The sequence below is a fragment of the Nycticebus coucang genome, chromosome 21 (genome assembly GCF_027406575.1).
Source record: "Nycticebus coucang isolate mNycCou1 chromosome 21, mNycCou1.pri, whole genome shotgun sequence".
Lineage (NCBI taxonomy): Eukaryota > Metazoa > Chordata > Mammalia > Primates > Lorisidae > Nycticebus > Nycticebus coucang.
In genome coordinates, this window is record NC_069800.1 from 53,215,104 (window position 1) to 53,237,697 (window position 22,594).

General features: G+C 44.6%; 1 protein-coding gene across 4 annotated transcripts in view; it reads left to right on the forward strand.

Annotated features, from left to right (window-relative positions):
- Positions 1-22,594, forward strand: part of EYA2 (EYA transcriptional coactivator and phosphatase 2) — a 279,314-nt gene that overhangs the window by 96,155 nt on the left and 160,565 nt on the right. For 3 of the 4 annotated variants that reach the window (XM_053574516.1, XM_053574515.1, XM_053574518.1), the window contains exons 3-4: positions 10,836-10,881; positions 21,869-22,011. In XM_053574516.1, the coding sequence (XP_053430491.1) occupies positions 10,836-10,881; positions 21,869-22,011 (189 nt within the window). The remainder of the gene's footprint in view (positions 1-10,835; positions 10,882-21,868; positions 22,012-22,594) is intronic. The other variant, XM_053574517.1, reaches the window with a different exon arrangement.

Here is a 22,594-nt window from a genome sequence, read left to right on the forward strand (position 1 = left end):
GCTATCTTTTTAGAGACAGGGTCTCACTCTTGCTCAGGCTCATCTTGAACTCCTGAGCTCAGGCAATCCACCTGCCTCGGCCTCCCAGAGTGCTGGGATTATAGGTGTGAGCCACCGTGCCCAGCCCGGATTTTTTTTTTTTTTTAAGACAAGCCAATTTCTAGTCATCAGGCAATATAAAAATGCACAATCTTTATAAAAAGTTGAAATACTAGATCAAATTACCCTTTACCACATCCACCCAACCTCAACCTTTTCCTCCCTTCCCCAGGAGTAACCCTGTCATCACGGGTGCTATTTAAGGCCCGTTCCTGATCGCTTGCATTCAAATAAATATTTATGTAACTCATGTCTGCCTATGTATATCCATAGATTAACAACTGTATGTTTACTATAGAAATTACAAATATTGCCGGGAAAAGGTTTGAAACACAAAAGCTCTCATCCTGTTATTGTATTGGCTGTAGTTTGCTTTCTTCACTCAATATGAATGTAATGATCTACTTCCTTTTCTCAACTAAATAGTGCACCAAAGACTGGCCACGCCCCGCTTCATTGAGCCATCCGCCTGCAGATTAAACTCTCAGGTTATTTTTGTTATTTTCAATTTGTGCCCTTAAAAAGCAATGGCGCAAGAAGTCTCCCACGCCAGCCGCTGTCCGCCCACGTGCACCATTTCCCTGAGGAAGATACTGAGGTGGAAACGCAGCCTCTTAACATGCCCACCCTTTCCGTCCTGTCTTCCAAACTCCCACTCATTCAGCTTCCTTCTGTCTCCTGTGGAACCTTCCTCCACAGGGAGATTCAATAGTGTCTTATTTGTTCATTTCATCCAATCGTGGATTCATGAAGTGTTGGATACACCTCCCCCAGGTGAGGATGAAGCCTACCATCTGCCTGCCTTCCAGGACTTTGCATCCTGAGAGTCACTCTGTTCCCAGGGGCACTTTTGGCCTCTCCCTATAGCCGCCGCACGTCACATCCTGTGTGTCTGGCGTCATCCGGGCCTCTTAGGCATCCTAGCCATACCCTGCTCACTCATGAACCGGGGTGAATTCCTGCCCGTCTCTGAGCCTCAGTGTCCCTTCCTAGATAATGAAGATTATGATTGTTGCAACACACATTTTTCAGTAGATGTTAGTGGCTCCCCAACACCTGCCATGGGCCAGCTCCTAGCGTAGGTGCTGGGAATACATTGGTGAAAGGGACAAACAAGACCCTAGGACCAGAGCTTATATTCTCACGCAGGAGACAGGTACTGAATTTTTTCTTAATCAGGAATTTTACTTTTTTTTTTTTTTGTAGAGACAGAGTCTCACTCTATGGCCCTTGGTAGAGTGCCGTGGCCTCACCCAGCTCACAGCAACCTCCAACTCCTGGGCTTAAGCGATTCTCTTGCCTCAGCCTCCCAAGTAGCTGGGACTACAGGTGCTCGCCACAACGCCCGGCTATTTTTTGGTTGCAGTTTGGCCGGGGTCGGGTTTGAACCCGCCACCCTCGGTATATGGGGCTGGGGCCTTACCGACTGAGCCACAGGCGCCGCCCAGATAGTGATCATTTCTGTGAAGAAATAAAGCAGGAATGTGATAGCAAGAGGCCTATGTGGGAGGCGGTGGCTAGAAAGGATTGCATGTGGCCATGCACGATACAGGCTTTGCAGAGTGCTTGACACTTAGAAGGCTCTCAGGGGAGGGCAGCCGTGTATCTCTCCCTTCCTGCACAGGAATCACTCGGGGACCTTGTCAGACTGCAGACTCTGAAAATCTCCCTTTCTACCAAGCTCCCAGGTAATGCTGGTGAGCTGGTCCACCCACCACTTTCTGAGTGGCAAGGCTCTAGTTCTTTGGTTCTCAAACTCCGTAGAGCATCAGAATCACCCAGGAGGGCTTGTTAGCGCAGAGACTGCTGGGCCCCATCCCTGGACTTTCTGATTCTGTAGAGGTTTGGGTAGGGGCCCAAGAATTTGCATTTCTCCCAAGTCCTGGGAGGATGACACTGCTGGTCCAGGGCCCACACTTTGAGAACCAGGCTCCAGCACAGGTTCTCAAGCTTGGCGGTTTATTGGAATTACCTGGGAAGTGTTCTGTGAATTTGTTTTTAATGGTAACACCTGGATCCCATCTCAGAGAGTCTGATTTAATTCATCAGGGGTGTGGCTCAGGTATCTGAATTATTTTAAATCACACCAGACAATCGGTTGTATACCCAAGCTTGAGAACCATTTTTCTCCATGCTGAATTCCTCCAGGACAAAGACAGTTTTTCTCTCCTTTGTATATGTGTATGCGGATTTAAATCCTGTTCCTATTGGACGTACAACTCAGTACCCAGTCTATAGTGGAATGACAGACGGATGAGGATCAACTTCAGGTTGATATTGGCTTTGAATCCTTAGTAAAGTTTCCTTAACTTCCCCCTGCTTCATTTTCCGCATCTGCAAAGTACAGGTAATGATAACACTTTGATGGTTGTTATGAGGAATAAAAGGAATACTACTCATGCAGCCCTGAGCACAATGCCCCTGGTTTGTAGGAACCCCTTGAGAAGTATTCATTACTATTCACAGGAACACTGGACTTTAATTGTGTCCTGTCTTCTGGAAGGAGGAGGGGGAGAGAAGTTACCTTAAATAGAGAGAAAAAAAATTTTTTTTTTTTTTTTGTAGAGACAGAATCTCACTGTACCGCCCTTGGGTAGAGTGCCGTGGCGTCACACGGCTCACAGCAACCTCTAACTCTTGGGCTCACGCGATTCTCTTGCCTCAGCCTCCAGAGCAGCTGGGACTACAGGCGACCGCCACAACGCCCAGTTATTTTTGTTGTTGTTGTTGTTGTTGCAGTTTGGCCGGGGCTGGGTTTGAACCCGCCACCCTCGGCATATGGTGCCGGCGCCCTACTCATTGAGCCACAAGAAAAAAGTTTTTTAATGCAGATGCATTTTTCAAAAGCAGGGGCTATAATCTCGTTAAATGATTCCAAGGAGAGGTGAAACCACCGTCCACAGAACAAACTGGGCTGCCTGCTTCTCTCACTTCCTGCACCTCCTCTGCGGTGGGTGTGACGAGGCCTAATTGTCAGTTTCAGTCTCACCGGTTCCAGCCTGAAGCTGGCAGGTTTTGATTCATTTTACCCGAGCCAGGTTGAGCTGCCCAGAGCTGTGTCCAGGTGCTGACTGGAGGAACCCATTGTCACTTTCCTTTCCCACCTCAAAAGCTTCCTTGGCCTGTCTCCCTAGGGGCCTTCGTGCCCAGAACAGCCTCTACCTACAGAGAAGAGAAATGGGATTTTGTGGGGTACTGCTGCAAGATGAAGGAGACTGCCAGTGCCCTCTCTAAAGAAAAGGGTGCTGACTGCTATTAATCCCATCTCCTGCTCCATGAATAACCGGCTTTTTCCTATGGCAGCATGTCACAAGCTGCACAGTCTTGGACCACCTCTGCTGCCACCGATCACTAATTTTTCTTTAAAACAGCTCCCTAGAAATAAAGTCATTTCAAAAGAGTGACTTCACACAGTTCCATAAATGACAAGTTATGACTTCGATCATCTAGTTATGGTTCTAATGTGCATTAAAATTAATTGGTGATGATTGCAGTGGAAGAGTGGGTATTTGTGGGTCTGCAAAGATCACACTCCGAGCCATGCTGTCTCATTCCTTTCTGTCCTCAGCAACATCTCCCGTGAGGAACAAATGACTTGTTCACAGTCACAGAGACACTCGGTCAGAGTCAAAATCAAGGCATACAGGTCTGGACTAGTGCGGTGCCTTTTCAGTCATCGCTGTCCCTGGTACAGGAGCGACTCAAATCACCCACACAGGGAGATGAGATGACACAGTTTATAGACACACACCTTTCTTAGCAAAGACCTGCCTCCAGACATCTCTCTGGCACTAGAAATTATCTCATCTCACTGGGGATCAGTTAGAAGCCAACCCCTGGGGTCCAATTAGGCCACATAACAACAGTTGCTGCTCCAGAATCATTAGCTATTTAATCCTCCCACCTAGAGGTGAAAAAAGTGTGAACATTCAAATTGGGCTCATAGATTTTAGTGGCTTAAGCAAGACTCCCCAGGAGAGTAAAAAGCTAATAATAGCTCCTGTATGTTGAGCAGTTACCATTTGTCAGGTACCTGCCTCCTCTGTGGGTACCAGATGCTACCCCAATTTGCAGATGAGGAAACTGAGGCTCAGAGGGAGGAAGTGACAGGCACAAGGTCACCCAGCTGTATTGCAGCAGCGCCAAAATTTGAATTTGGATCTGACCCCTTAAATCCAGCTGCTTTCTTTGGAAAGAAGATTAAGTTAACAAATTATAAGATTTGGGGTTTAGATGTGGCCCATGGTAGGTGGGTAAAAACATGTGTTGACTACATGAATGGATGAAAAACAGTTTGTGTCCCTGGTAAGTTATTCACACAGTCCCACACAGACACAATCTCATGTAAGTTTGCATTTACACACACAGACTGAGCTTTAGGTTCCTCTTATTAAAGCTGGATCTTATGCTCTGCTCATTTATTACCTTCTTGGCCCCAATATGCTTTGGAATTTGTGACATCTACAACAGAGATTTATTTTTATTAACACAACATTGTGATCATTTTTGGTAACTCGGAGTTTCGTCTATAAGTCTATGCTCTCACCACATAGGGTGTGGCTTGTGGACCTGCAGCCTGAGCATCACCAGGGGACTTCCTTGACCAACAGAATCAACATCTACATTTTAACAAGATCCCCAGCGCACATTGAGGCTCCAGGTGTGCTGGCCTACACCATCCACTTTCTTCCTTCATATCTCATGATCATTGTAGTTTATTTTTGGTTTTTTTTTTTGGCCGGGGCTGGGTTTGAACCCGCCACCTCTGGCATATGGGGCCGGCACCCTACCCCTTTGAGGCACAGGTGCCGCCCTTTTTTTTCTTTTTTTCAGACAGAGTCTCATTCTGTCACCCAGGCTAGAGTGCTGTAGTGTCATAGCTTGCAGCAACCTCAAACTCTTGGGCTAGATCCTCTTGCTTCGGTCTCCTGACTAGCTAAGACTACAGGTTCCTGCCACAATGCCTGGCTAGTTTTTCTATTTTGAGTAGAGACGGGGTCTCGCTCTTGCTCAGGCTGGTCTTGAACTCTTGAGCTCAGGCAATCCACCCACCTTGGCCTCCCAGAGTGCTGAGATTACAGGCAGGAGCCACCATGCTCAGCCTGATTATTGTCATTAAATATTCATTTATGTGATTATTTGCCATTCATCTCCCCCACTAGACAGGAGGTTCCAGAAAGATAGAGACTGCTTTTGCTCACTGTCATGACCTAGTTTTTGAGCACACGCCTGACAATGAATGAATGAGCCAGCTCATCTCAGAGGCTATAACCACCTGCTTAGCAAATCCTCCCCTCAGCCATACGAAGCTGGGGAGGAAAGGGAGTCTCAGAGTCTTTAATTCAGAAGTAAATGGAGGGTCAGCACAGTGGCTCACGCCTGTAAGAAGAGCCACTCTGCCTTCCCCGCTTGACAGCCAGTAATTGCCTCACTTTATGCTCCAGCCACAGCTGCCAAGACAAGTGGTGAAGCTTGGAGTAAACATATTTGGCTGTGTTAGGTGCCAAGTCACTAGGGCTACATGAACTATGAGCACGGTGGATCTAAGTTGTCATCGACGACTCCTCCATTGGCCTGACCTCATGGCCTGTGTGTTCCAGTATGAGTCCATCTTGGCAAGTTAAGTGATACCAACCAGACTGAGAACAGGAGGCTATGTAAGCAGTGGGGAGTCCAGCTCCATCTGCCAGGCGCCAGATCCCACCAATGTCAAAGGGGTACCTGCTACTGCTGAACATGGTACCTTCATCACACTAAAGATTCTTGGAGCTCACCTAAAGAGTGGCGTCAGTGGGTCATCCTCTCTGTCCATATGCTGATGGCTCATGTCTGAGATTAGGGTGACCCACAAGAAGTAGGGCCACTCCCTCTGGATGGCAGCTTGTCATCTGCTTATCTCACAGAAGGAGGGTCTGTAACGACTGTGGCATCATGGAGGGACTCATGGCCACTGTTCACACCCACTCTGCCCCTCTGGCAAGCTGTGGTAAGACAGCCATGGGATTGTCCATAGTGTCATCCCTGTATTCAATGGTGCCGCTTCGAGGCTGTGGCAAGGTCTCTCCTGAGCTGAACAGAAAGTTCACTGGCTCAGTCCCCTGTGTCTCTACCCTCAGTGTGTCTGACTTGCCATCGGAAATGCCGTAAGTACAATGGCATCAAGAAAGTGGTGATGTGGACACCTGGAGGTCATTGAAAGACATTCTGGGCTGCACTGAGGAGCAGGTTGTCTCCCGCGACTGCTCACCTCACCTGTCACACCGGAGCTGGCATTGCCCACAGTGACCCTTCCATCAAGGCCACTTCCTGGTCCAATGATGATGTTTGCCCACAACAGTGGCAGGGCCACCGTCCAAGTCCACATGACCTCTGAGGACAAATAGCCCTGGATCACCAGACTGAATTAAAGACTCTGAGAAGCCCCAGGGGAAGAGGGAAGCTGTCTGCTCCTGGGCAGTCCCTGCCCCCCTTCCACACCAAAGCACTGAGGATTTCTACCCCTGACACAGCCCCGTCCCAGGCCCCCCGCCACAAGGGAAGATGCTTAGAGATGTCTGCCTTACCATGGATTTCGAGGTCATCAGTGAAGTCTACACCATCCTAACCAGGAGAAAAGGAGAAAGAAAGGGAAGAAGAGAGGGAGAAACAGAGAAAACGATCATTCCATATTCGGTTCAACTCGCTCATTTTCCTCTTTCTCAATTCTCGCAAGTGTCCTGGGTTAGAAAGGTTAAGTGTGATACCCATAGAAACAAGTAAAAAGAATAAAATCGCACAATCTGTTTCTCACCCTTACCGTCTTCCTGGGGTTGCCAGGGTGGAAAAGGGAGAGGACTGTGGATTTGCATGGCAGGAGAGGGAGACCTGCCCTGTGGGGAAGCAGGTTGCTCAGCAATTCCGAGGAACAGGGTGGAGGCTTGACGAGGAAGCGGTGGGGCGAACATGCAAATCGTGGCTCGGAGATGGGAAGACAAAACACTCGCCTCAAATTTATGGAATGCCAAGTTCATTTGGGGCCCATAGGAATGCTGTTTCCATAGATTTAGATTTTTATGAATATTTACATATTTATTAAAGAAAAGATTCAAAATATTTAATTCAGTGACTTACGCATTGCTGAACACACGCAAGTCAGCAGCCTTTATTAGTAATGGGACCGTGGCTGCTTCAGAATGAGACAGTTCAAGTTGAAAAAAGGAGCTGCAGTGTCGGGCGCCCTGGGTGGGGGAGCCAACCCAAGGTGGGGAAATCAGCACTGAGTGAGCGCCTACTGTGTGCCAAGGGCTTTCCTTCATGTCCTGACATTAAGCATTTTTTTCCCCAAAGATGGGGTCTCTTCCTTTTGCCCAGGCTAGAGTGCAGGGGTGACATCACAGCCTTGAACTTGAACTCCTCAGCTCAAGCAATCCTCCTGCCTCAGCCTCCCAATGAGCTGAAACTACAGGCATGAGCCACTACACCAAGCTCCTACTCTTTTTTCTTTTAATGTGATACATAATAAGAAATATATTTTTTGCACTGCCATTCAGCTTGTAAACACACACATATAGCACATTTGCACGACTATAACTGGAACAAGTTTCACACAATTCCTTCTTTACCATCGGCAATACACGCTAACATTTCATGTAATAAGACAGACAATTCTCTATGTTTTTTGTGACTCTCTGAATGAACTTTAAGGTCACCACCACCACCACCCCTTGAACCATTATTTGACTCAGCCAGGGGAGGTGAATAAGGGCATTGACTTTGGACTGGACTCACGTAGCCCTTGAGTTCAAGTCCCCATGTCCTTGCCCACAGGCTGTATGACGAGCTAGGTATGGGAACCGTGGAGCCCCCCAAGAGAGCCTGGCATTGCCTGCCTCCTCGCATTGTTGTGAGAACACAAGGGCCTGTACACCAGCGGTTAACAGGGCCTGGCACGTAGTCAACTTTTAAGTCAACGTTGGTTGCTATTAAGACGATGACTGTCATCATCCACTGTAGCGCCAAGGTTAAGAGACAAACTTTGGAGCCAGGTCACCTGGGTTCAGATCACAGCTTCACCCATTAGGTCCTGTGCGGCGCTGGGTGAGTTACTTAAACTTTCCATGCCCCAGCTCTTCCTTCATCTGGGGACGAGAATAGAACCTTCCTCCTGGTACAAGGATTAAAATAATCCAAGTAAAATAAGATGAAAAGTAAGCAAAACACCTTAAAATGACTTATGGAGAAACATCATTGAGTAGAAGCTAACTTTTTTGGAAATCATTCCCTGCCCTTCCTGAACCACACATGAGTGAGGCAAGCACAGGAATTGGCCTCTGGAAAAGTCTCTGACACTGCATAATCATAGAAGGCCCTGGAGCACTGGTTCTCAACCTTCCTAATGCCGCAACCCTTTAATACAGTTCCTCATGTTGTGGTGACCCCCAACCATAAAATTAGTTTTGTTGCTACTTCATAGCTGTAATTTTGCTACTGTTATGAATCGTAACGTAAATATCTGATAGGCAGGATGGTTGTAGGCAACCCCTGTGAGAGGGTCGTTCGACCCCCAAAGGTATTGTGACCCACGGGTCATGAACCGCTTTTCTGGAGAGTCCCAGTTCCTTTTACTCAGGGACTCATTAGAGGTGGGGTAGAGATGTCTCCTTTGCTTTTCCCTTGACATGCGTAGTAACATCTGTGACTATTAGTATACAATTGTAGCCAACCTGACTGATGCCATCTGGGCCAAAAGAGGGGGGTTGCGCTCTGCAGGCCGAACCTCCATCCTCATCTATGCATTGGCTGTCAGATAGTCACTGTTCCAAGCCGCAAGTTCCTGTCCACTGAGGTAGTGCTGGGACCTTCGAGTTGTTCATGGGAGACTATCCATTATGACTTCACATCTTTCTTTTTAATTTAAACTTCAATAATGTACCTTTAATGTGGATTTTATTCACATTTGTTTTTAAAAAACCTTGTAAATAGGAATGTTTGGATTAAAACAGCTATTACTGCAATAATTCAAGGTTTGCATGATTTCTACATTTGTAATGAATGATGTAATGACATTTTTTATTCTGTGTACTTAGAGGTATTGAAAATTTTTCCTGTTACCAAATTTTACAACTTCTACTACTCTATAATTTTTTGTAAACTGATGAAGATTTGTGCTGATTAACATATTCTAGTATGCGATATAGTTTATAAGTTTTAATCATTATAGTGTTCATTATTTGGAATGCTGTTATTTATCAGTAAATGTAAAATAGTTGAGGCACTTAGTCATACATGCAATTGAACTTTTTAGAACTTGTCTTTGTCCTATAATGTAATTATAAACTGACAGCTAGTATCTTCATGCATTAATTCTTCATGGCACCATGAAATGAAAAATACGGGATTATTTACTTTTTGTAACTAAGTTGTAAACAAAAAAATTGTAACAAAAGTACTTAAGGGAAAAAAAAATAATAATCCAAATAAAGTATTTATAAGAGACCTTGGCACGTAGCGAGCTCTAGGTAAATGATGGGGATCATCATTAACCCCTTAAGTCCTTATGCATCCTTGCGAGGTAAGTGTTTTTATCCTCATTGCACGGAAGGACTCTGAGGCCCAGAGATCTAGGCAACCTGCTCCAAGTCTCACAGCAGTAAGGGCAGAAGTTACAGGTCCAGGATAGTCAGCTGAGGCTCCCTTAGCTCAGGAGCTAAGACAGGCTCGGGGTGCTGGGCCTTAGGGCCTGAGGATGGCCTGGCCACTTCCCTCCACAACACGGAGTGGGAACTGGGAGGTCGGGGCACACTTCCCCATCGGGAGGCACGTTATCTGGAATTTGTCCAGGACATGGAGTTGCATTGTTCAAGACGATGGAACACAAAGAGCCTCCCCAGTGAACTGTCCTGATGTGGAGCTATCCTCTGGCAAACAACTCTCCCGGATTAACTCTCTCACCTTTTCATCACATCCTGCCCCTTTTTTGCCACCAATGTTGGGTGCTGTGTGTCCAGGCATCAGGCAAGGCACTTGTGTCAGGAGCTCAGGCCCCATCTGTCTCCCTGCTCCATCACCCTGGGTGGCACCTAGGAGAGGACCCAAGATGTGCTTTCCCCGGAGTGCTGGTGCCAGCCCCACCTGAACCCCAGGGGCTGGAAGGAGGGAGGCAGGGGAGGAAGACCAAGGTGATATCATGGGAAGGAGGGGAATGGTTTTTGGATAAGCAAAGCCAACCAGTGGCTGCCATTCTGGGGTTCTTGGGGTTGCTTTTGAGGCGGGGAAGGGAGTGGCTCTCCATCCCGGAGTGAACTGCCACCAGCTTGCTTCAGTTCCCAGTTGTGCCTGCTGCTGGCTCGGCAAGCGGCCCAGCTCAAGCTCAGTTTTTCTATCTCTTCGGCCCTTGTGTTTCCATCTGTACAATGGGTGGGAAACGGATTCTACTCTGATGTTTCAGGATGCTATCGATTCTTTATATGTCACCTTTTATTGGCCACCTAGAGACAAAGCACACCCAGAAAAGGTTCTGAACCCCTTGAGAACAGGAGTGCCCAGCCTGGGTGACAGAGCAAGACCCTGTTTCCAAAATAAATAAATAAAGATGACAAGTATTAAAATGTTGCCAGGACAGTCAGCTTCTGTGCAGGAAAAAGCCCATGATGAAACTCCAAGGCTGCTTCTGCTTCAGCCAAGTCACCCAAGTCACCACTTCTGCAGAACATCACTCTGAGAGCTAAAACACTTCCAATTTTTCTTTTCCCCTCCAGGCATCACCAAATCTGCAGCCCTGAGAGTGTCCCAGCTTTTCACCCGGTGAGTTCCGTTGCCTCATCTCCTTCTCACTCACTCCCTTTCTTCTGTCTTGGAGGATGGAAGTTAGGAGAGGGGACTCTGGAGCCACACTCCCTGGAGAGGAATCCCAGCACCCACACTTCCCGGCTGAGCAACCTTGAGCTAGTGACTACTTCCTCTGGCCTCAGTCTTCCCATCTGGAAAAGGCGCACAGTCATGATGCTGCTGCCTGCCCCATGAAATAAGAAAAATACATGGAAAGCACCTAGAACGAGCCCTGGGGTAGAGCATGCTCAGGGCCTTATCTGTTATTTTCTCCTCTTTCCCTTCCCTAACTCTCCTTTCCCATGCATAGACTTTCTCAATTCCTCCCTCCCTTCCTTCCTTGCCTCTCCCTCTCTCTTTCCCTCCTTCCTTCCCTTTCCCTCCTTTTTCTCCCTGACTCTCTCCCTTTTGCTGGGCCCCTTTCTCCCCTTCTCACTCCCAGGTGGCTCCCTCCTCCCTCTGGGGTTCTCCCTCCTTCCGCCATATCCTTTCAGCCTTTCTTCCTACTCTAACTCACATGCATTGCTCCTCTGTACCAAATCCCACACTGACCTTTGAAGACTTAGAGATGAACAAGACACAGTCCCTGCTCTTGGAGAGGCTCCAGTCTAGTGGGGGAGACAGTCCAGTCAACCAAGATCTCAAGCCGGTGCCATAAATGCTCCACCGTAGGCACATGCTGGGCCAGTGGAGCTCAGTGACAGATGGGCCAAGCTCACTGGTGCATGTGAAGCCCTGGGCTTGGCCTGGCTGCTTGCTGGTCAGCACTTCGGCATGTGAAAACCCTCCTTTCTCTCTAAAGACAGGAGAAAATGTTTATATGAAAGACATTTTCCGGGCGGCACCTGTGGGTCAAAGGAGTGGGGCGCTGGATCCATATGCCGGAGGTGGTGGGTTCAAAGCCAGCCCGGGCCATAAACTGAAAAAAAAAAAAAAAAAATACATTTTCTTAGCCTTCCTTTCCCTCTAGAGATGTTTCAGGCAGTAGTTAGTAGGACTGTTAAGACTACCTAACTCGACAGAGGACCAAGATGGCGGCCAAGTAACAGCTTCCCTGCAACTGGGCACCATGAGTCTGGGGAGATAAGACTCTAGGCATCGGGCGGCGCCTGTGGCTCAAGGAGTAGGGCGCCGGTCCCATATGCCGGAGGTGGTGGGTTCAAACCCAGCCCCGGCCAAAAACCACAAAAAAATAAATAAATATAAATAAATAAATAAAAAGGTATTATCTAAAAAAAAAAAAAAAGACTCCAGGCATCTCTGGCTGGTGGGATCTGCCTATAATCATCCCTTTGAGGATACAGGGAGTCAGCAAGAGACTTCTGGACCCCAAGAGGAGGACAAAAACAGTGGAAAACTGGCAAATGGTCACGTGTGTTCGATCGGTCTAATCACGCTGGCAACTGTAAGTACAGCAGCAGCGAGACTGCAAACCGGAAAGGCCTTACCTGTGAACTGTTTTGGTGTTTTTGGACTTGGCACTCAGTTGAACTGCCCTGGGGAGAGCTTGAGCAGGAGTGCGGAGAACTTTGGGCGTTGTCTAGGGCCCCAGACTGAGCTGCTGAGCCAGACGGAGCTAATAGTGTTTGGCTGTGGGCCGCAGGGAGCCATTGTGAGAGAATTGCCGCAGAAAGCTCTGCCCTCAGGGTCACAGAGCAAGGATTGGAAGGGAGCTGGTAACCTAGTGACTGAGCAGCCTAAAGGCGGGGACTGAGCTGCCTTACAGCCTTAACCCTCAGGGGCAGAGTGAGACCGGTTTTGGCACACTGGGTAAGTGGATAGCCACTTCAGCAGTGATCCCAGACACAAGCACGTTCCTGGGAAGGCTTCTGCTTAGCCAAGTTTAGAAGTTTAAAGTGACTTTTAAGAGTGCTGAAGAGAGATTTAGAGTGTCCACCCGGTGGGGTTTGAGAAATCAGTGGAGGGCGCCGTTCGTATCAGCATTGTGATTAACGTCTCATACCCCAGAAGACCACCTGTTGACCAGACAGTATTCAACAAGATATATATACGGCTTTGTTTTTGGTTGTTTTTTGTGTTGTTGTTATTGTCGTTGTTTGTTTGCTTTTTGTTTATCTTGTTGTTGTTTTGTTTTTTAATTTCAACCTTTTCTGTACAGATTTTTTTCTTTTCTTTTTTCCTTTCTTTTCTTTCTCCATTTTTCTAGTTTAAATACAATTTCCCATTGCTGCCTTTTTCAATAATTAGAACTTCATTTTTGCTAGTGTTTCTACCCCTATTATTTTGTTTTTCACCCAATTTTATCCCGTAAAGTTTTCTGTTCGCTTGTTTTGGTTTGATTTATAGCATTTTTGTCTTTCCTCTCTACTTGGTGGATGTGGGGTACTGTGTCCAATCAGGTTAGCAAAAAGCTGCTGACCTCAAGGGAACCACCCAAACCAGCACTCCCCAAGGTTGGGGGTTTCTTAAAGGTTGGGTCAAAGTACCCTACTGTACACCTATACTGCTCCTGTCTCCCTCTTTCTGTGCCTCTCTTCTTTTTGTCAATATTTCCTTTTACCACCCCCTCTCCTTTCTCTATTTTCTTGTCATTCTTTCTTTCTTTTATCCCTTCTTGCTCTTCAACCTTCTCATCCTTCTGGTCCTATACCAAAAGGACTCATCGAAACCTTAGTCCACAGGCACGGGAACTTAAAGAGTAAGAGGAAGTGAAAGGAAAATTAGGGTAAGGAAACAGATAAAATAAATCACTCCTGAGGAAGAATCAGCAGAAAACCCCTGGCAACATGAAGAACCAGTCCAGATCAATCCCTCCAAGGGACCATGAGGTAGCTACTGCAGAGGATTTCACCTATAAAGAAATGTTAGGAATGACAGAAAGGGAATTTAGAATACACATGATGAAAACAATGGAGGAAATGATGGAAACAATGAAGGGAACTGCTAATAAAGTTGAAAATAACTAAAAGGAAATCCAAAAACAGAATCAAATAAGAGATGAATGATATGAAGAATATAGAAAGGATATAGCAGAGCTGAAGGAACTGAAGCAGCAATTAGGGAACTTAAAGATGCAATGGAAAGTATCAGCAACAGGTTAGACCATGCAGAAGAAAGAATTTCGGAGGTAGAGGACAAAGTTCTTGAGATAACTCAGATAGTTAAAGAGGCAGAAAAGAAGAGAGAGAAAGCAGAACGTTCACTGTCAGAACTTGGGACTTTATGATGCGTTCCAACATACGAGTTATAGGAATCCCAAAAGGGGAAGAAGGCTTCCACAGAGGAATGGAAGCCATACTACAGAATATTATCAATGAAAATTTCCCAAATATCACCAAACATTCTGACACACTGCTTTCAGAGCTATATCGGACCCCAGGTCGCCTCAACACTAACTGAGCTTCTCCAAGACACATTATGGTGAACCTTTCCAGAGTCAAGACAAAAGAAAAGATTCTGCAAGCTGCCAGGAGTAAGCACCAGTTGACCTACAGGGACAAATCCATCAGAGAGACTGTAGACTTCCCTAATGAAACTTTCCAAGCAAGAAGACAATGGTCATCTACCTTTAATCTACTTAAACAGAACTATTTCCAGCCCAGAATTCTATACCCTGCTAAGCTAAGCTTTAAAATGACGGAGAAATCAAATCATTTACGGATATACAAACATTGAGGAAATTCACCACAACAAGACCAGCTCTACAGGAAATACTTCAACCTGTTCTACACACTGACCATCACAATGGATCAGCAACAAAGTATGAACTCAGAAATTAAAGGACAGAACCTAACTTCCACACTGATGCAAAAGATAAAACTAAGCAATGGACTCTCACAAAATAAGAAGAATAGAATACTACCACACTTATCAATTGTCTCAATAAATGTTAATGGCTTGAATTCCCCACTGAAGAGACATAGATTGGCTGACTGGATTAAAAAACACAAGCCATCCATTTGCTATCTGCAAGAAACACACCTGGCTTCAAAAGACAAATTAAAACTCCAAGTCAAAGGTTGGAAGACAATTTTTCAGGCAAATGGAATTCAGAAGAAAAGAGGAGTTGCAATCTTATTTTCAGATTCATGTGGATTTAAAGCAACTAAAGTCAAAAAAGACAAAGATGGTCACTTTATATTGGTCAAAGGAAAAATACAACAAGAAGATGTTTCAATTCTAAATATTTATGCACCCAATTTAAATGCTCCCAGATTCTTGAAACAGACCTTACTCAGTCTGAGCAATATGATATCTGATAATACCATAATAACAGGGGACTTTAACACTCCTCTTACAGAGCTGGACAGATCCTCTAAACAGAAATTAAACAAAGATATAAGAGATTTAAATGAGACCCTAGAACAACTGTGCTTGATAGACGCATATAGAACACTCCATCCCAAAGATAAAGAATATACATTCTTCTCATCACCCCATGGAACATTCTCCAAAATTGATCATATCCTGGGACACAAAACAAATATCAACAGAATCAAAAGAATTGAAATTTTACCTTGTATCTTCTCAGACCATAAGACACTAAAGGGGTAACTCAACTCTAACAAAAACATTCGACCCCACACAAAGGCATGGAAATTAAACAACCTTCTGTTGAATAACAGATGGGTGCAGGAAGAAATAAAACAGGAAATCATTAACTTCCTTGAGCATAACAACAATGAAGACACAAGCTACCAAAACCTGTGGGATACTGCAAAAGCAGTTGTGAGAGGAAAATTTATTGCTTTAGATGCCTACATTCGAAAAACAGAAAGAGAGCACATCAACAAACTCACAAGCCATCTTATGGAATTGGGAAAAGAAGAACAATCTAAGCCTAAACCCAGTAGAAGAAAAGAAATATCCAAAATCAAATCAGAGATCAATGAAATTGAAAACAGAAGAATCATTCAGAAAATTAATGAAACAAGGAGTTGGTTTTTTGAAAAAATAAATAAAATAGATAAACCATTGGCCAGACTAATGAGAAATAGAAAAGTAAAATCTCTAGTAACCTCAATCAGAAATGAAAAAGGGGAAATAACAACTGATCCCACAGAGATACAAGAGATCATCTCTGAATACTACCAGAAACTTTATGCCCAGAAATTTGACAATGTGAAGGAAATGGATCAATATTTGGAATCACACCTTCTCCCTAGACTTAGCCAGGAAGAAATAGAGCTCCTGAACAGACCAATTTCAAGCACTGAGATTAAAGAAACAATAAAAAAAGCTCCGACCAAAAAACATCCTGGTCCAGATGGCTTTACACCAGAATTCTATCAAACCTTCAAGGAAGAGCTTATTCCTGTACTGCAGAAATTATTTCAAAAAGTCAAAGAGGAAGGAATCCTCCCCAACACATTCTATGAAGCAAACATCACCCTGATACCAAAACCAGGAAAAGACCCAAACAAAAAGGAGAATTTCAGACCAATCTCACTCATAAATATAGATGCAAAAATTCTCAACAAAATCCCAGCCAATAGATTACAGCTTATCATCAAAAAAGTCATACATCATGATCAAGTAGGTTTCATCCCAGGGATGCAAGGCTGGCTTAATATACACAAGTCCATAAATGTTATCCACCATATTAACAGAGGCAAAAATAAAGATCATATGATCCTCTCAATAGATGCAGAAAAAGCATTTGATAAAATCCAGCATCCTTTTCTAATTAGAACACTGAAGAGTATAGGCATAGGTGGCACATTTCTAAAACTGATTGAAACTATCTATGACAAACCCACAGCTAATATTTTACTGAATGGAGTAAAACTGAAAACTTTTCCTCTTAAAACTGGAACCAGACAAGGTTGTCCTCTGTCACCTTTACTATTCAACCTAGTGCTGGAAGTTCTAGCTAATACAATTAGGCAAGACAAGGAAATAAAGGAAATCCAAATGGGAGCAGAGGAGGTCAAACTCTCCCTCTTTGCTGACAACATGATCTTATACTTAGACAATCCCAAAGGCTCAGCCACAAAACTCCTAGAAGTCATCAAAAAATACAGTAATGTTTCAGGATATAAAATCAATGTCCACAAGTCAGTAGCCTTTGTATACGCCAGTAACAATCAAGATGAGAAGCTAATTAAGGACACAACTCCCTTAACCATAGTTGCAAAGAAATACCTAGGAATATACCTAATGAAGGAGGTGAAGGACCTCTATAAAAAAAATTATGAAATCCTCAGAAAGGAAATAGCAGAGGATATTAACAAATGGAAGAACATACCATGCTCATGGATGGGAAGAATCAACATTGTTAAAATGTCTATATTTCCCAAAGCAATCTACCTATTCAATGCCATTCCTATTAAAATACCAACATCGTACTTTTAAGATTTGGAAAAAATGATTCTGCGTTTTGTATGGAACCAGAAAAAAACCCGTATAGCTAAGGCAGTTCTTAGTAACAAAAATAAAGCTGGAAGCATCACCATACCAGATTTTAGGCTATACTACAAAGCCAAAGTGGTCAACACAGCATGGTACCAGCACAAAAATAGAGACATTGACACTTGGAATAGAATAGAAAACCAGGAAATGAAACTAACATCTTACAACCACCTAATCTTTGATAAACCAAACTTACCTTGGGGGAAAGACTCCCTATTCAATAAATGGTGTTGGGATAACTGGATATCCACATGTAAAAGACTGAAACTGGACCCACACCTTTCCCCACTCACAAAAATTGATTCAAGATGGATAAAGGACTTAAATTTAAGGCATGAAACAATAAAAATCCTCTAAGAAAGCATAGAAAAAACACTGGAAGATATTGGCCTGGGGAAAGACTTCATGAAGAAGACTCCCGTGGCAATTGCAACAACAAAAATAAACAAATGGGACTTCATTAAACTGAAAAGCTTCTGTACAGCTAAAGAGACAACAACCAAAGCAAATAGACAACCTACACAATGGGAAAGGATATTTGCATATTTTCAATCAGACAAAAGCTTGATAACTAGGATCTATAGAGAATTCAAATTAATCCACATGAAAAAAGCCAACAATCCCATATATCAATGGGCAAGAGACATGAATAGAACCTTCTCTAAAGAAGACAGACGAATGGCTAACAAACATGAAAAAATGTTCATCATCTCTATATATTAGAGAAATGCAAATCAAAACCACACTGAGATACCATCTAACCCCAGCGAGAATGACCCACATCAGAAAATCTCAAAACTGCAGATTCTGACGTGGATGTGGAGAGAAGGGAACACTTTTACACTGCTGGTGGGACTGCAAACTAGTACAACCTTTCTGGAAGGAAGTATGGAGAAACCTCAAAGCACTCAAGCTAGCCCTCCCATTTGATCCTGCAATCCCATTACTGGGCATCTACCCAGAAGGAAAAAAATCCTTTTATCATAAGGACACTTGTACTAGACTGTTTATTGCAGCTCAATTTATAATTGCCAAAATGTGGAAACAGCCTAAATGCCCACCAACCCAGGAATGGATTAACAAGCTGTGGTATATGTATACCATGGAATACTATTCAGCCATTAAAAACAATGGAGACTTTACATCCTTCGTATTAACCTGGATGGAAGTGGAAGACATTATTCTTAGTAAAGCATCACAAGAATGGAGAAGCATGAATCCTATGTACTCAATTTTGATATGAGGACAATTAACAACAATTAAGGTCATGGTGGGGGTGGGGAAAGGGGAGAGCAGAGAGAGAAAGAAGGAGGGAGGGGGTGGGGCCTTGGTGTGTGCCACACCTTTTGGGAGCAAGACACAATTGCAAGAGGGACTTTACCTAACAAATGCAATTAGTGTAACCTGGCTTATTGTACCCTCGATGAATCCCCAACAATAAAAAAAAAAAAAAAGACTACCTAACTCCCTTTTAGGGCATCAAAGTTAGAGAGCTCCCCCATTCTTTTTCTGGGTTTTAACTTTAGCCCCAGTTTGATCCAAATCCCTTAAATGGATTTTTATGGGAACAAAGAGTCGTCACCTCGGACCTCCACCTTTTACTTCTCTTCTAAAAAAAGCTATAGATTGGGAACATTTTCCAAATAAGAGTCTCCGCTTAACAGGAAGTCCCAGCCCACCAGATACCTGCTTTCTAGGCACCCCACGGAGCCGAAATATTGACTGATGAAACACTATCCAGGACTGGGTCTGCCATCTCCGGCTCAAATGAGTTTCTTACGCATTTTGGAACAAGTTATCCAAAATAACCCTTTGTCACACTAGTCATCAAAAAGAAGGACATGAGGACATTTGTGTATAATCCCATAAACCTTTGCATTCACCTGCTACCTGCCATGCAGTTTCCTAGGGAGGGAGAGGACGCTCTGAAACTAAATAGGTTTTACCTAAAGTGATGTAATGTAGCAAAATGAAATAAGCTACAGCAGATTTAGGAACCTCAGCAACGTTTACAAATGCCAATCACCATAAATAGGTCAGGTGGTCCCAGCTGTGGTATCCAGGTGAAATAGTACAATGGCAGGGTTGAGGGTGTGGTCTCTGAAGCCAGGATTCAAATGCTGTATTTTTGCTTTTGGCACGTTATTTAGGCTCTCTCTGACTCTGTTTTCTTATCTGTAAAATGAGGACTGGAATAGTAACGTCCTCTGAGAGTTGTCACATTTGTTGGGACGCCTAAATGAGCCAGTCCACATAAAGTAACTAGGACAGTCTTTGACACATCATAGGTACAAGAATTGTCAGCTACCTTCACCACTAAGAGAAATGGGCTAAGTAGGGAATGTTGCGGAAAGAGTGTGGCATTCAGTCTCTAGAGGTGGCCACTCCTACTCAAATCCAATACAGGCCCTGGCTTCCTGAAGCACCTGCTTTCCAAGAAAAGGGGAAGTTAACAAGTGTGTGTGTGTGTGTGTGTGTGTGTGATTTCCGATTTTAGAATATTAGCAATGAATTGAAATTAGGAAAAAATCTAAGTGCAATGGCCAAAGAAATTATATTCATGGATCCTTGGACAGGAGGATTTTGCCCCCGTGGTGTTAGAACAGCTCACCTTGGCTCGGTGCCTGTAACACAGTGGTTACAGCTTCAGCCACATACATCAAGGCAGGTGGGTTCGAACCCAGCCTGGGCCAGCTAAACAACATGACAACTGCAACAAAAAATAGCCGGGCATTGTGGCAGGTGCCTGTAGTCCCAGCTATTTGGGTGGCTGAGGCAAGAGAACCACTTAAAACCAAGAGTTTGAGGTTGCTGTGAGCTGTGACGCCATGGCACTCCACTGAAGGCGACATAGTGAGACTCTGTCTTAAAAAACAAACAAAAAAAAGAATAGCTCACCTTGAACTTCTTGTTATCTGGGTGAATCCCAGCCCTGTAAATGAGAAGCAGCAAAGTTTTGTGAAAGTGTGGGCTCCAAAGTTAGAGTCCTGAGTTTAGGTTCTAGACTTATCACTTTCTCTCTGTGACTTGACCTCTCTGAATTTTGATTGCTTATTCCTAAAATGGGAGTTATTAGAGCCCCCACACCACAGAGTTGATAAGAGGATTGATGAGACACAAGTTGTTAAGAGCCTATGTGACACAATTCCCAGCCCATAGTAAGAACATAGGAATCAGTAGCTATCATATTACAGATATTCTAGGTAAATGGTTCTAACAGTTGCATACCAGTAGGGGAGAGGGTCAGGTGCTGACTTCACCATGGTTTTGTTGTTGTATATTTGTTTATGTGGGTTTTTTATAAAACTATAGTACTATTTATTCTGGGGTCAGTGACTGAACCCCCACCCCCATTAGTGTTCATCAGATACCAAACTGGCATTGGTACATGACTGCCATTTCCTAGCCCTTTCTGTAATCTATTGTTTACCAAGGAATACAGAATCTACTTGGGGTCTTTGGTTGCAAGCAACAGAAATCCAATCTAGCCGATGTAAGTCTAAAAGGACATTTTTGAAATATCTGGAGTAAATCACAAATAAATGAAAATGAAATAATCAACCCTTGAAAAAGACTAGGAATAGGACAGATCCCGTAATCTAAGCAATACAAAGGAAATAGAAGCAGTCTCTTCAAGATGTGAATGTTGGAATGCATTATTCAGCTCAAGATTTAAATTCCCAGGACAGAGTCTGATTGGATGATCTTGCACCATGTGCCCACTCATTCATTGGCTAAGAGCAAGTCATCCTTTTTTTTTTTTTTTTTTTTAAACAAAGTCTGTTCTGTTACCCAGGCTAGAGTGCCATGGCATCAGCCTAGCTCACAGCAACCTCAAACTTCTGGGTTCAAATGATTCTCTTACCACAACTTCCCAAATAGCTGGGACTACAGGCACCCACCACCATACCTGGCTAATTTTTCTATTTTTATTAGAGACAAAATCTCACTCTTGCTCAGGCTGGTCTCCTGGGCTCAAGGGAGCCTCCCAGAGTAAGGAGCCACTGTGGGTCAGAATGAGGCATCTTGATTGACAGCCCTCTTAAAGCTGCAGTCAATCTGGAAGGTGTTGAAATTAAGGCAGACTATCGGGATGGGATAGGCTATGCTGCAGGAATCAATAAACCCTGAAATCTCAGTTGCTGTACACAACAAAGGTTAGTTTGTTACTCAGGTAAAGCCCCATGTGGGTGAGGTGAAACTCTCCAGGACGGCTGGAGATGTTTCCATGTTATGGCTCTGCAGTCTCAACCTGGGCCCTCCACAGTTGCTGTCAAAAGAAGAGAGAGGGCAAGAAGGGTGCAGGAGATGAATTTATTCGCCAGGCCTGGGTATGGTTTACGACATATCTATCCACATTCTATTAAGCTGAATCTAGTCATGTGGTTGAATCTGACTGCAAAGGAAACAGAAAATGTAACCTTTCTGATTCCCAGGAAGAGGAAAATGAAATGGGATTTGATGAGCATGTATGTTGTCTCTGCCCTGGAAAGAGTAAATACCCAAAAAAAAGTGGTGATGCTGATACCAAGATAAGAGAGAAGGGATGCTGGCTGGGCCTGGAGACTCAATCTTCTCTCCTTCCACACAGACCTTGCCCAAGTGTCCTACCCAGCCAGCCTTCCACGGCCATGGCAGCCTACGGCCAGACACAGTACAGCGCAGGGATCCAGCAGGCTGCCTCCTACGCAGCATACCCACCTCCAGCACAAGCCTACGGGATCCCTTCTTACAGTGAGTACCACACAGCCCTTACTTTCCTCCTGGGGTCCCCAACGCCATGGTCTCTATTTTGCCCTGTTGCCTCGGTTAAATGCAGAATGATAAATGGAGCTGGCCTCATTTCAGATTGATTGGAGATAGAGGCTTCAGGTAGGGTTAGGTCCCCAAGATACAATGTCAGGAATCAGCCTCTGCTTCCCTTGGTGTGGGCTTCCGTCTCACACAGCCTCTCCCATTGTGATGGCAAAGACATGTCTGCTGGTTCCCAGCTGCAGTGCCTCAGTAGAGAGACCCTCCTGTCGGGGATTTCCCGTAGAGCACCAAGAATTTCTCTGACTGGACTCACATGTCCAACCAAGACAATGGAATGCTCTAGATAGTCACATTTGGCCACATGTCCACCCATGGAACCAAGGATCAGGTCGGCCTCACCAGCCAATCTGAATGTGAGGAAGGAGGGGTTCACATAGAAGCAGGAGGCAGGTGGAAACCACAGATGTCCACTGCAGATGGCTTGGCACTCCACCCACATCCCACAGTGGAAAGAACACAGCATTGGTGGACAGGAGACCTCCTTCCAGACTCAGCTGCCCCT